At 37.2% G+C, this 13784-nt stretch overlaps 1 protein-coding gene across 1 annotated transcript in view; it reads right to left on the bottom strand.

Moving 5' to 3' along the window:
- prkd1 (protein kinase D1) overlaps window positions 1–13784 on the bottom strand; it is a 54191-nt gene that overhangs the window by 2049 nt on the left and 38358 nt on the right. Inside the window, exons 11-18 of the mRNA XM_017475478.3 lie at window positions 11905–12184; window positions 10012–10064; window positions 9257–9329; window positions 8929–9035; window positions 7877–8038; window positions 7620–7718; window positions 6649–6916; window positions 2737–2822 (exon numbers count right to left, since the gene is read on the bottom strand). Of these exons, the coding sequence (XP_017330967.1) occupies window positions 2737–2822; window positions 6649–6916; window positions 7620–7718; window positions 7877–8038; window positions 8929–9035; window positions 9257–9329; window positions 10012–10064; window positions 11905–12184 (1128 nt within the window). The remainder of the gene's footprint in view (window positions 1–2736; window positions 2823–6648; window positions 6917–7619; window positions 7719–7876; window positions 8039–8928; window positions 9036–9256; window positions 9330–10011; window positions 10065–11904; window positions 12185–13784) is intronic.

Genomic DNA, 13784 nt, shown 5'->3' with positions numbered 1-13784 from the left:
AGGTTTTAGATTTTATCAGTTTGGTAGTCCTACAAACTGCTGGTTTTATGATCAATCCAACTTTTTGTCCAATTTTCACATTTTTTATTGAATTAGCCCTCACATGCAAGAAAAAAAAAACATTGACACAGTCTATTTAGAAGTACGTTTTTAAAAGTTATTTGATGGAGAATAATCTGGGCTCAGCTTTTTATGAGCAGTTCAAGTGAGTAAGTATAAAGGAGCAGACATTTTTAATACCAAACCTATAGAATTTTTGCTTAATGGAAACATCCCAAAAAAAATTTAATGATGGTCTTGGATAATCCTAAATTTTCACAACATGATTTCATACCAAGAGAATAAAAAGAATTGTTTTTGAAAACACCTATATTAAGCATAATAAATGTTTTAAATAAACATTTTATGCTCCAATAGACCCACTACAGACATGCACTCTCTGCCTCAGCGGTGTCACACGCATGCTATGCTATATCAGCAAAAGCAGCTCAGCTGTCAGTTTACTGTTTGTTGCTTCTGCTAATTATGTTGAGTGATGTTATATAAGTGTGTCACTGTGGCATCGCATGCTTTCACATAACTATGGAGGAACCCTACACTCAACCGTCCACACCTGAACACCTGCACATTCATGCAGTTATCCAATGAGCCAACTGTGTGGCTCCAGCACAATGCATAAATTCATGCAGATACAAGTCAAGAGCTTCAGCAGAATGGGGGGAAAAAATGTGATCTCCCTGACTCTGAACGTGACATGGTTGTTGGTTGCCTAGGATTTTCACACATAAGAGTCTCTAACAGTCTCTAGAGTTCACAGAGAATGGTACAAAAAAAACAAAAAATTGAGTGGCAGTTCTGTGGGGGGAAACGCCTTGTTGATGAGAAAGGAGAGAGGTGAATGACCAAATGGGAAGGCTACGGTAACTCAAATACCCACTCTTTACAACTGTGATGACAGAAAAGCATTGCAGAATGCACAACATGTAGAACCTTGAAGCAGATGGGCTACAACAGCTGAAGACCACATTGGGTTCCACTCCTGTCTGAGGAATTTGAGGGAACAGTAGGCAAAGGCTCACCAAAACTAATGTTTGTCCAGTTTTCATTCACCTCTCTCCTTTCTCAGCTGTACAGTTTTGTTGAGCCTGTACCCACTGTTCCCTGAAATTCCTGTCTTTGGTTGATAGAAATGAAACCCAAAGTGGATGATGAGTGTATTTAACATTAGCTAGCTCACCTTATAGCAGCTATAAACAGTCGCATCCTCACTTACTCTTAAAGTTGCATATTGTTAAGATCTAAAAAAAAAAAAAATTGCAGATTGTTACTGAGAAACCACAATGTGCAATGTCCTCTGTCCGGAAGACTGTTGTGTTCATAGGTGCTGTCTATGGGAACTGGACAGGCAAAACCCCTCCAATCCTAAACAAATGTGAAACTGGAATGAAAATGATACAGCATTCAGATGGGCTTTTCAGTAGAAAATATCCATCTTGCGATATAAATCGAAAAAGCAGAAACATGAAAAGCAGCCTGTAATGTAAAGTAATTTACATTCTTCACCCCATGCCTACTCTACTCTACTAACCTCAGTATTTCATTGTTTTAATAACTTGCTTTTATAGTGATACTGTTGTCTAATATACTGTCAGATCTCACTTTGCCGCTATGAACTGTGAACATAATGTTTGACCCAATGTCAGAACTTAAAGTTACAGCTTTACCCCTGACTGTTACAAAGTGCTCACACTGGAGACTGTTCACAGAAAGTTCACAATAACAGTTTTTAATCCACTCACTGTTAAACTTAGATTATATAGAACATCCGTCATACAAGTATAGGTGAATGAGTACTATTGCCAGAGCTGTGCTGTTGTAGAAAAATCACCTTCAGACAATCAGATTTGAGAAATCAGCAGTGCTGATGTATAAATTTATACATCTATCAAGATATCTCGATAGCTTTTCTAGCTAACAAAGACGCAAGCTCTATGGTTGGCTATCTACGGCAGTGGTTGTCAATCCTGGTCCTGAGGACCCACAGCACTGCACATTTTGTATGTCTCTCATATCTGACACACTCAGCTCAGTTCATCAATCTCTCTCCTAATGAGCTGATGATTTGAATCAGGTGTGTTAAATAAAGAAGTCATACAAAAATGTGCAAAGCGGTGGCTCACAGTTTGGGACACAAAATTCAGCATTACAGCTTGACGTTGCACTTCTTCATAATGTTACTCTATAAGAAAGATGATTCACTGTAGATTATCTAAGAAACCTGATACACAAATATTAAATACAGTGCTGCCAAATTTCTCCTATGTTGTTCCTCATTTTTGAAAAATTTGATTTCCTTGGCGTGTGACATCATTAGAGATAGGCAGTGCGTGTCTGCAGCCAGACCCTTCTCGCTTGATATACTATTTAAGCTTTGTTCTGTAACAGACTCAGTTCCCTAGACTTCAATTATAAATATATAACAAGTGATTATTCATAAAAATATCACTGTTTTCAAAATGTATAGAACTGTTATTACTTCAGTGTGCTGATGAAGTTAATCATATTGTTACTAAACATTATGGCCATACGAGTAAACAAGTAAAAAAAGATTTAAATGCAAATAGTCTCACTTTCATCAGACTGAATTCTGACAAACAGCAGAAAGCCAGGCATTATGGTAACTCATATTAAATCTTCTGTGCAGACATGTGCTATGAGACAGGAAACAAGACTGACCTGTAGCCACGGATGACTGAGGGACTTGTCCACACTGTAGCGCTTCCTCATTTTGACTTGCAGCAGGTTATTAATGAGGTCAATTGCTGGAACAACAAAGCAGGCTGTCAGTGGCCGGGCCATGGTGGGAAAGCCTCAGGATTAGGGATAACGAGCAAAACCAACATTATTAACATTATTTCAGGGGTCACAGGGCTCTGAGAAAACCCGAGAGTCCTTCACCTCGAGGCCTTATCCTGCGGGACTGGTGGGCATTACATGAATAGGCCATGACAAGAGCTGAACACGCTCTCACTGACCTCTTCTTTCTTTAACCCCTTCCTCCTGCTCTCCTTTTATTCCTCTTTCTTCCCCCTTCTCATCCTCCATCATTCTACCCTCCTGCACTTATTATAAGGGGTACAATGATTTAGAGTCTTTGCTAAAACAAACACTAATGTTGGCATGATCAAAAATGGAAAATAGCATATTCATGTATAAATGTATTCAATTTATTTATTATAATTTATTATTGTAGATTCAAGCAAAATCAATAGGTAACTATTATCATTTGCGTGTTTTTGCCCACAAGTTCATGCTTTAGAATACCAGTTTAAGGCATTTATTTTTATTTAATATGATTAATAATAAAGCATTTACATCAATAAATTAAATGCTGATAAAGTGCTGGATGAAGTAACTAAATTCTGTCAAATGTCAACTGAACAGTCAGTGGCACCTGCTTAGCTTATTAAAAAGAAAAAGAATAAATATCCACAAATGAATAAAAAGAATAATAGTTTCCAAAATCTATTTACACATGCTGCATGGTGAAGTGTGAATGATAGTTAATCGAACAACATTAAATTTTTGATTGACATGCAAGACTTTAGGGATCAGTCGAACCCTCGAGAAACCTTTTTTTTTTTTTTTAACACAATTATTATTCACACTCTATTCTTAACATGGGTCCTATTCAAAGTTTATGGAGAATAGATTATTTCCTAATAACAAATACATATAGGTTTTCTTCACAGCCAGTGTTTAATGGTTTAACCTGATCCAGTCACACTGATGAGTTGTTTCTTCACAGAGACTTTAATCTTCAATTAGTTTATCCTTATTTCAGAAACGCATAGCATACTGTCACAGCCATTCTCTCACACACATAGCATACTGTCACTGTTTGTCGAAGCGTGTTGTCTTCATTTCTGTTTCTGTAAGAAGATGTTCGTAACGAACAAGTTCAATTTTCAAACTTACCCATCCAATCTGCTACATCTATAGACATAACTAAAATATTGAGCTAGTGAAATGAATTGTAGCTTTGACTGATGCATATTTTATTATTTTTGCAGTGTTTTTATTTCCCCAAAACAGTATGGTATTATCCTTTTAAATATAATGTCTTATAATTCAGACCCTAGTTGCTCGTGAAAGTAAATGTGCAACTGCCAAGGTTACATGGAACAAGATCCTATAACCAACCAACCAACCAACCAAACAATCTGGTTACAGAATTACTAGCGAGACAGGGAACGACTACCATACATCACTTAGGCGAACCATGTGATCTCCATCAGACACTGGATATATAAGGAATAAAATATGAGACATACTGTAAAAATAATCAATGACTGTAACCATCCTGAAGTTTATTATTTTCTTCTAAAAGCATTTTATTCCTCTTATACCACCATAACATACCAATATGCCCAGCAGGATTTTTTTTAAATTAATTGAAGAGTGACACATCATACTTTTCTAAGTTTATAATTCGGAAAGTCTACAAATCAAGTTAGTTCCCTTTATCACTTAGGTTATAGTGGCTATAAAGAGTCATTCCCTCACCAGCCTCTCTTCTGTTCTTTCTCTTGTAGGTAACAAGCCAAAGAAACCAGAGGTTGTCTTGTTACTAAGAAATGGGAAAGAATAAAGTCATCTAAACGAGTACATTAATATAAACCTGTATAAACCAATCAGATTCATGAATTCACCAGAGCTATGGTATGAAAAACAGTATTTGCGCTACATGAATGATAATTATCTAAGACTGGACACAAACATTAGAGCACTTCTAAAATCCAAGGAAAAATGGGCAGGGCTTCGAGTTTCCCTGGGTCTATCTGTGCACACGCCTGTACATATTATTTTCCCTGACTTGTATGTCTCTTACAAAAAACTAAAAACAAAAAAAAACTGCTAAATAAAATAAATAAATGTAGAACACTACTCCAGCTTCCCTGGTGAGTCTCTATTAATTTACAGCACAAAGAACTGAGAGTTTACATTACTGCTACCTAGGAAGCTGGGATCCCATTGTTTATATAATAAGAGATGTTTTCACAAAGCTTGTTTAGTGAGGTTGGACTCACATATTTAATTTCCTTCTGCAGGATCTTCTTAAAAGTAAGAAATGCTCAAGTACACACAAGATAGTGTATTCTGGATTGATTAATCAACGACTTTCTCCCTGTATTTTTTAATTTTAAAAGTTAATTACAATGACACTTGTATAATCCTTTACTGTGCAGCCATAAAGTGTTTCAAAGGTTAGAAATATCGATGTAACACTTTAATAATGAAGTGGTAAATGGCAGTGTGAATAGGCCTTGTGATCTGCATAACATTAATGTAACTATTAGTGCTTTATGCCATTCATCATGCTGGAATTCCCTTCTGGGTTGTGGTGCTCTACAATCTCATTTAAAATATTCTCACTAGAATGGAAAGGATTCTCATCATTATGTTCTGTCCATCTTGGCATCTACACACAATGCTGGACTTCAAAAAGATGCGGTGACAGATTTCATTTTCACTTAAGGAGCCATTAATGGTGGTCCAGGGGAGGACCTGGCTACATCTAAAAACTGGAAGAAAAATATGTTTATTCAAGCAGTTCTGAGCTTATTTAGTAATATGAAGCAGGAGATAAGGTCTACATACTGTAGTTAGTGGAGATTTAGAAAACAAAGCTAGCCATCTAACATTACTGTACAATACCACACAAAACCTGATTGGCTAATGTTAGAGAAAGTGCCCAAACAAAGCTGTCTAGCTACTCGTCATGCTTGGATGTGATCAATCCATCTAGTTAGTTGATGATGACTACCTATCAGAAGAGTGGAATTAGTCAGTTACTCAGTTGTCTTAGTCAATCAAGTTTATTCATCCATTTATTTTCATTATGTATTAGTTTCTTATGGGTTTAAGCCAGGGCTTTTATGTATGCCCGTATATACTGAGAAAAAAAAACAACCAATCATATGCTGAGTTTTTCATATCGCCCTAGCCCTAGTAATGACTATGGTAGATGTGTGCATCAGAACTAGGAGCCCATGGGACCCACAGAACTGGACAACAACAACAAAGCAGAAGCAGGAGGTTTTCTCGGTTCCTGTGGGCAGAAGTAGGTGGTCAGATAGAAAGCGCACAGGACAAAGAATGGCCATGTTTATTAACATGGGAATGTATAGCGTACCATGTTTACAACATTTTAAATGTAACCTTGATAGGGTTCCAGTGTTTTAAATATTTATACTTTGGGAAATACAGCCAACTAAGTATTAGATAATGTCATGGGCAAGTAGAAACAAAAATAATAACTTCAGGACCGGGCGGGTTTGATCAGAATTCCTTTCGAAACTGTCCCATGTACACCTCTAGACCATGGAAGGGACCTTCATTTTGCATTAATTTATTCGTATTATCAGGTTCCTATGTGTGTACAAATGTATATGTGTATATGCACTTATCGCAGTTGCTCAGCAGTAAACATGCCGAATGCTGAAGGAAGTGTCCACTTTTTGGGGGTAAGATTAAAGTGGTAGCTGATGTAAGCACAGTTTCCATTTTGTTATAGTTTCCTGTCCATTGCTTTTCGATTACAAATACAAAAGAACACACTGGATCCAGGCCTGACTGTTAACATACCTTCTGAAGTCACCTTCTTCCATGGGTTGGGTGGATACATGAAGGCAGCATTTTGGATTTGGTCATGGATGTCCTCATCCTCATTGAATGGGAACGTTCCACTGAGGCTGACGTAGATGATGACGCCAACACTCCACATGTCTAGTGAACGGTTGTAGCCCTTGTTCCTCAACACCTCAGGTGCCAGGTAGGCCGGCGTACCCACCACTGAGCGCCTGAAAGACTTCTCGCCAATGATCCGAGCAAAGCCAAAATCACACAGTTTTACCTGTGAAAGAGCGATGAGTGTTCGCTGAGTGCTAAAAGCCAGATGCTGGAAGCAGACAACCCCTTTAACTTGACTGTGGTGCAACAAATAGCATCCATTATTTCTCCCCGACCCCCTTTTCCCACCACAGACACTATAATGAGCAGTTGCCAGAGACAGTGCTAAACTCAAATAAAATTATCATGTAGTTAAAAGCAGTTACAGTACTACTCTCCTGCTGATTCGCCTCTTCACATTTTACATGCTCAGAGGAAGCATTGCTCTTTGAGGGCCATCATAGGACCACTGCCGCTGAGCTGAAATCATGAAAAGTGCAAATGACAACTATTTTAGCTATTCTGTTTTTTTGTGTTTTTTTTGTGTTCGTTCTGGAAAATATTTGCTGTAAATAACGCAAAAGAGATTTGGTTTAGTATTCCTCTGAGATGTTTGCTGGTGCCCAAACACAGTGAGTCATTCGTTCTGCTCGAGTGCTTCCAGAGCAAGCTTCACACACTAGATGGGTAAAACAATGAGGAGATAATTTAGCAGTCTTTCAGTGCAAAGACACGGGTACACGCTCTGTGTGCCGAACACAGAATAAACTATAATTATCATCGCTTTTTGTTATTCTTTTGCTTTTGTAAAAGCAGATTAATTCATGTGTATTTTACAGTTTTCTCCCTTTATTTTTTGAATGGTTTTCTGTCAGCATGCTACTCACTTGTGGAAAGGAGTCAGCAGATGCTAGTAAGACGTTCTCCGGTTTAAGGTCACAGTGCACGATGTTCTTGAAGTGAAGATGGCGTAGCGCTACAAGGATCTGTCCAAAAAGAAACCTTGGCTTTTAGTGGGAAGTGACACACATTTTCATAACCTCACTGTTACGAGATTTGAGTTTACAACACAACGGTGGGACTGTTTACTTGTGAGTATGGTATCTGACACTGCGTAAACCCAGTACACGTCTGAGAGACTTACCTGTGTGACGAGGAACTTAGTGATGCGTTCTGGCAGCCTCCCTTTCTCACTAGACAGTATCATCTCCAGCATGTCACCATGGAGCTTCTCCATGACGACAAACACACGCTCTGGCGTCTCAAACATGCACTCCAGGTTCACCACCCCAGGGTGGTGAAGGTTCTACAATATACAAATACAAATCTTGGGGTCAAGTATTACAGTAGCGATTTTCACTGCACATTTCTGTTCTGTATATATTCATAGAGACATTTCAGTTCCGCAGGTTCATAAAGACAAGGCTATTTTATGTGTTCTACACTTAAGTACTATTTGTTTGTGTTGTGTGAGATCTTCCTGCTCTTCTTAAATGAACAGAATGATTTCTCTCAGTGTTGTGAACTTCCTTTAATGTGTATTACAATTCAAATTTGCCCTGTTCAGATATTATTATTCATTCTTCAAAGGTGCTGTGTGGTTTGGTCATTTACGGATTTATTCATATGTGTAAATAACCATATATTTATCCATATAGCTTTTAATAAGGCCTTATTAAACTGTAACGCTTATTAACACTATAATAGTGTTATAATAATATTATGAACTCATAGCACTATTCATCATCCTGCAAATGCTACAATATAAAGCTTTAATACTTATTTTCATTCATTCATCTTCAACAACCGCTTTATCAGGATCTGGAGTCTTTCTCGGGAACACTAGGCGCAAGGAATATATTCTGGATGGGATTCCAGTCCATTACAGGGCACAATGCACGCACTTATTCACAGGGGTATTAACATAGCCAATTCACCTAACTGCATGTTCTTAGGAGGTGGGAGGAAACTACAGAACCTGGAAGAAACCCAGACAGACCTACAATTAAACCGAGCAGATGAGGGTTAAGGGCATTGCTCAAGGGCAGCTGTAGCAGCCCAATGCCTTTTAACCACTGAGCGACCATTACCTACTAATTTTCATATACTCATATTATTCATATGAGTATATAAATATTCATATATTCAGCCTAATTACTTAAATTCTTATATGTAAATGTGTGTATGTTTATCCACCTGCAGGATGGCAACCTCATTGCGCAGCTGACTCTCTTGTTTAGTCGGGAAGCGCAGTTTGTCTATAATCTTGATTGCCATGTCTCTCCCTGTTTTCCTATGCTTTCCTGCAGTATACAAACCATAAGAACAAAACTATTTGGTACAAATGAGGTATTTTAATGAATAATTGTATCAACACACAACATCAACATTATGTCTCAACATCAGAGACACATCTAAAGGATAGTGCACTCATTTGCAATGCTCTAAACATATTATGTGTTATTGTATGTCCTATTTATGTATCAACAAATAGAACGCCACAGAGTAAATACTGTTTAATTACCGCCATAGACAATGCCAAATTGCCCAGATCCAAGAACTTCATCAGGGAATATCTGATAAACTGTGCTAATGTCCTATAAGAGAAACAAATAAACATGCAAACATGACTGTCAAATAAATTACATCAACACTTTCCCTTCTGAACAAATGCTTTATTCCCTCTGTTATGTCTAATCTGGCCTGTAAATTCTGTACAGTTACAGTGCCTGAATTAAAAGCAAATATTACTTGCATTGCACTAGGACTCTGCATGAGAAGCATGGGTAACTATGGCAATCCCACGGCCACACGGGTGATGAAAATAAGCTCCAGCAGAGGTATTGAGTGTTTATATTGCACTAAAACTCAAGGCTACAGCTATTGGCAAGCCAGCAGTTTCCTCCAGCACACAGAAACACAGATCAGAGAGAGAGAGTTTCAAAACATGACATTCATCCAACCCTTTTCATATTGTGCAGCATAAAATATATCTGCGTTGGAGGACTGATAACTCATGCAATTCCTTTATACATAAATGGTGCATGTTATATTATATTTAGAGTAAACAAGTTCCTGCTGTGATTTGTTGATAAGAGGTATATGGCTCGTACAGACCAGAGCTGTTCAAGGATTTTTTATTTTTTTTATTAAAGTAATCTTAAAGTTACTTTTCTTCTACTTTAAAAAAAAACTAAATTATTATTAATTTTACTGTTCATGTTCAACGGTCATGAACAATATGGCATATGGAACTAATAGAAGAAAAATCCTGCCTACCACATTCTCCTGAATCTGACAGTTAGACACAGAGATGCTGATGGAGACGTCTTCTGTTGGTAAAGAAAACAAGAGACCAGAATAACATCCATGTATATGTTACTTTTAAAATAACACTTCCATATAGGTGTCTGTATATAGTGATGTACTTCCCTTCCTGTTTAGTTTTAGTTGGCACTGTAGATAATTACTCATTTTTAACTAGGAGAGTATAGATTTGCACAGTCAATCAATCAATCAATCAATCACTTTATTCTCTGTTGCTGATGAATCACTGTATTAAAATAACATACTCTTACATGGTGTGATGATAACTTTCTCCACCTTAATATCGCAAAGATTAAGCAACTGGTTTTTAGCTCTGCCAAAACACTGACCCATCCTTCCATTAATATCATTAATGGAAAGACGGTTGAAAGGGTGGTGCATTTCAGATCTCTGGGCATTATATTGGATAAACATCTCAACTTCAATCAGCACACTCTATGTATTTATAAGCGCTGTCAACAGAGACTGACAGCGCTGTCAACATCTATCTGTTCAGTCTAGTCTTCTTCTTCTTCTGTATCTAAGTATTATTGAGCCAGTTCTTATGTATGGTGACATCTGTTTCTTCCATATGCTAACATTTACCAATAAGAACAAACTCTTAAAGATAACTAATTTAGAGAGAAAAATGATTGGTAATCCCACCCCTAATTTATCGGATTCTGTCATTTCATATACGCTCCGGAGGGCACATAAAATTTTAAATGATCCAGACCACCCACTTTATCAATATTTCAACCCCCTTCCTTCTGGCCACAGGTATAGGCTACCCATGTGCAGAAAGGCTAGCTATGGTAGGAGTTTTGTTCCTATGGCTATACGAGCGTTAAACACATGGGTAATCAGTCATTGTGATACCATATTATGCGCTGGCATTTGTTGTATGATCCTGATGTTTTCTTTTTGTCCCCTTCTCCCCTCTATGTATGTGTTTGTTTTGATGGTTAATATGTATGGTGTTGTGCTTATGTTTTTTTACGCACCCACAGTGGAAACAAATTTCCTCTTTGAGGACAAATGAATTGTCTGTCTGTCTGTCTGTCTATCTATCTATCTATCTCTATCTATACTCTAAATTTCTTCCTATTCCTTTTTATATTCAACTAATTAATTTAAATAGAAGGTGGTAAACAGGGTTCTGTTACTCTTTATAAATAAGACATTTATGGGATTGTGATATGCCTCAACATGATCCTTGTTTATTACCTATCATCAAAACACAATTGAGTAATAAGATTCTTTAGGTCTAACTGAGATAATCTTAGAAAGGTTGTTTTTGTTTTTGTTTTGCTATCATAAATTGTAAATGTATCAATTTAATGAAATTTAATTTTCAAGCATCTGTACATAACCAAGCGAAACATTTATAGCTGCCTTTGTTCGATGAACACATTTTGTGCATTGTCTGTGTTAGCCTTGTTACAAAGTATGAATAAAAAAAAGCTACAGCTTATATTATAGGCCAACATGCTTTTAAAAACTATCAGGGGGAAATTAACACAAATTTTGCATCCTACTGACCCATTAGATAATTATTCAGTCAAACCCACTACCAACACATTATAGTTAAGGCGTGATCTCAAGTTCAGACCCAACTCTGCGTGCTCATGGAATAAACTCCAGAGGAGCTTGAAAATTATTTCACTTATTACAATGGGCCTTTTTAAAGATATAATTCTGGAGCTAATTGTGTGTGATTAACAATGTATTGCAATACATTATCTGAAATGTATTCCATACAATACACATTCCCATAGTGCTCTTCCTAAAATGTTACAGATCAACTGAAATATAAAGGGTTTGTAATATAATAAGTCCAAATGCATTTCAGAGTAATGATCATACTGTGGTAGCTGTGTCGGCTGCTGTGAGCTGTGCCCTTGGAAATAACAGGCATGAGGGCATGCTGGATGGCGGTTTGCCACATGTGAGCCACATCCCTGCCAGTTCCGCTGATCAGCACGCTGCCGTGGAACAAAGAGTAGTCTTCCTGAGACAGGTTTTCTCCTACATAATACACTAGGGTGGCGGTGGAAATCTCAAAGCAGTGAGGGTTGGCACCTTCAGGAAGCAAGCTGAAGTTCTGAGCAGGCTCCAGGGACAGGATCTCAGATAAGGGGATTTCCTGTAGAACACAATGAACCATTAAACATTAAAAGAGAGGTATTGAGAAATATCATAATATGATATATCACACTGGATATAGAGAAGAGAATTACAACATTACATCCACCCTGAATGACTTGCACATCAATATTTATCATTAAAACATGTGATCTTCAGTGGTGTCCTTGATTCATTTTGTTATGAAAGTCTGAGATGATCTTTAAAACTTTTTTTCCTTGACATGTTAGTCTAGTTTCATGAGTCAGGTTCCAAAGCATCAACTTTCATGCTAATGGTACAGTCAACTAAATTATGCATGAATTCTCCAGGATTTCATGATTGCACAAATGAATGCAAAATCAAGCAAACTCAGCATTATTTGGAGGAACTTGCAATTGTTTCAAAATCACCAACAATTTATCAAAATTTAACAAAAATTTATCTGATTTGGGCCAAGATGCATCATGTGACATCATCACAACGTGCATTCAGCCAAAGCCCTTTTTGATTCACATGCGTCAAACATGAGTACAGCAAAAAGGTCTCATTAACCAACAAACATCACTGCAAAAGACTGCGAAAAACAATTTCGTGCAATTGCAATTTGGCCAATTCAAGTAGTTTTCTGGGAAAAAAAGCACAAAATATTCTACAAGTTGCATTGTAAATTGTGAAAAAAGCCGCAACAATATCAAGCATTTCCTTGCGCAACAATCATGAAAAAACTCTGCAAAATCCTGTATGGACTGATAATAATGAGTCTTTATTGATCACATATACATTACAGCACAGTGAAATTCTTTTCTTGCATACCCCAGCATGCCGGAAAGTTGGGCGCCACTGGAGCAGAAAGGGTTAAGGGCCTTGCTCAAGGGCCCAACAGTGGCAGCTTGGCACTGCCAGGGCTTGAACCCTCAACCTTCTGATCAGTAACCAAGAGCCTGCTAAGCCATCACTGCCCCCCTGCCATGATCATGATTATCATCTCATATATGGCTAACTAGCTGAGCCAAGTTTTTGCTATAACTCAGCTGCATTCAGGAGCCTGGATACTTCCTGTCTCTGCTATTTCTGGATTTTTATTTAATATGACAATGAATGCTGCTGAAAAAAGGCAAGTGATTTTTTTAAAACTATATTCTTTAAATTTCTTTCTATTACTTTTCTTATTCAACTAAGTAATTCAAATGCAAGATGATACACAGGGTTCTGATACTCTTTAGAAATAAGACATTTATGGATCATGATATGTCTCAACATGATCCTTGTATATTAACTAGCATCAAAACACCATTGATAGATAACAATCATTGAGTTCATCTTAGTAAGTTTGCTTTTGTTTTTGTTTTGCTATCATAACATAAGCCATTCTATTTTATCAGCCACATCACTGAAATTTAATTTCCCAGTATCTGTACATGACCAAGCTAAACATTTATAGCTGCCTTTGTTTTGTGAACATATTTTGTGCTTTGTCATTGTTAATTTCTCTGAATCTTTTCATGATCATTTCTTTCATAATCTTTTTCATGTACAAGATGTTAACAAGTTTACATAAAGGTTATCAAAAGCAATTTCAGCTTTTGCGTTTGACAGAGAGAAAGTGTAGTTTGTCATTT

The sequence above is a fragment of the Ictalurus punctatus genome, chromosome 9 (assembly GCF_001660625.3).
Source record: "Ictalurus punctatus breed USDA103 chromosome 9, Coco_2.0, whole genome shotgun sequence".
In the NCBI taxonomy this organism is placed as follows: domain Eukaryota; kingdom Metazoa; phylum Chordata; class Actinopteri; order Siluriformes; family Ictaluridae; genus Ictalurus; species Ictalurus punctatus.
Note: the sequence above shows the minus strand (reverse complement) of the source record. Positions and strands in the feature narration are given on the sequence as shown.